This window comes from Echinops telfairi, unplaced genomic scaffold (assembly GCF_000313985.2).
Source record: "Echinops telfairi isolate 266 unplaced genomic scaffold, ASM31398v2 ScPeMD7_46;HRSCAF=168, whole genome shotgun sequence".
Classification (NCBI taxonomy): Eukaryota; Metazoa; Chordata; class Mammalia; order Afrosoricida; family Tenrecidae; genus Echinops; species Echinops telfairi.
This window is the reverse complement of record NW_022103944.1, coordinates 459,636-460,711: the sequence shown is the minus strand read 5'-3', so window position 1 is coordinate 460,711 and position 1,076 is coordinate 459,636. Positions and strand designations below refer to the sequence as shown.

At 50.4% G+C, this 1,076-nt stretch overlaps 1 protein-coding gene across 1 annotated transcript; it reads right to left on the bottom strand.

Moving 5' to 3' along the window:
- Positions 1 to 455: 455 nt before the first annotated feature.
- PRR9 (proline rich 9) lies at positions 456 to 806 on the bottom strand. The gene has a single exon (XM_004717700.1). The coding sequence runs from the start codon at positions 804 to 806 to the stop codon at positions 456 to 458; it is 351 nt and encodes a 116-aa protein (XP_004717757.1).
- Between the last annotated feature and the right edge of the window lie 270 nt (positions 807 to 1,076).

Below are 1,076 nucleotides of genomic sequence, written 5' to 3'. Positions count from 1 at the left end.
ATGCAGTTTTTAACTCTTGCACAACCAATCTCTCCTTCCCATACCCAGGATGGCGGTGGTGATAATGATAGTAAGTGCGAAGTCCATTGACATTCAGTTGGTTTTGAGTCTATCACTGAAATATAAATGAAGGCATCCTTGGCCGGTACACACCCAGAGAGGGATGAATTGTTGACCCAAGGGAGCTGTGCCAGGCGTCTATGGTCTCCTTGGGTAGCCACATCCTTCTTACATTGCAGAGCTTCCAGCAGCCTGCTGAGAACAATATTTCTTCACAGAGACTGATGGAATATGGAAAGAACTGTCTTCAGCGAGACAAGCCAAGTCCTGGAATACTGAGAAAGTCAAGAGGCAGGAAGCTACATTGCCCCTGGGACTCATCGCAGGAGCACATCACCGTAGCAGGGGCTGGACTTGTTGGGCATCTCCTTGAGCCCTGTTGACCCGATGAGCAGCTACTTTCCCTTGCCAAGGGGTGAGCACTTCTCTTGGGGTTTCTGTGAGCAAACCTCCACACCTTTTGTCAGGGACAGCTCCTGGCATGACTCCACACACTGAGGAGGAGAGTGGTCTTGGCATGGAGGTAGGCATGGATCTTGTTCTTTCTGTGGGTAGCTTTCTTGGGTCAATACCTGGCACTTAGGAAGACTTAGCTCCTGAACTTGGACTGAGCACTTCTCTTGGCAGAGGTCCTGGATTTGGGGGAGGCATACCTCCTGAACCTTTGCCTGACATGGCTCTTGGGTCTTTGGAAGACACGGAGGAGGCAAACACGGTTGCTGGCATTGCTGCTCATGAAAGGACATCTTCAGATGAGTTTCAGAACCTGAAATAAACACAAGATTTGGAATTCTCTGCATCACAAGTGTTAGGTTGGGGCTTGGGAGATGGATCCTCGAGAGTAGGAGCCTATCAATTGCCACCTCAGCTACCATCCAGTGCATTCTGACCCACTGCGGCCGCGCAAGACAAAGTGGGACTGTGCCCGTGGGTTTCCGAGACTTTAAATCTTTACAGGGTTGCCTAGCCTTCTCTTTCTGCTGCGGAGAGGCTGGTGCGTTTGAATGCTAAACTTG

Coding starts and splice junctions, on each gene's coding strand:
- PRR9 (XM_004717700.1), bottom strand. CDS start 806: ATGTCCTTTCATGAGCAGCAATGCCAGCAACCGTGTTTGCCTCCTCCG.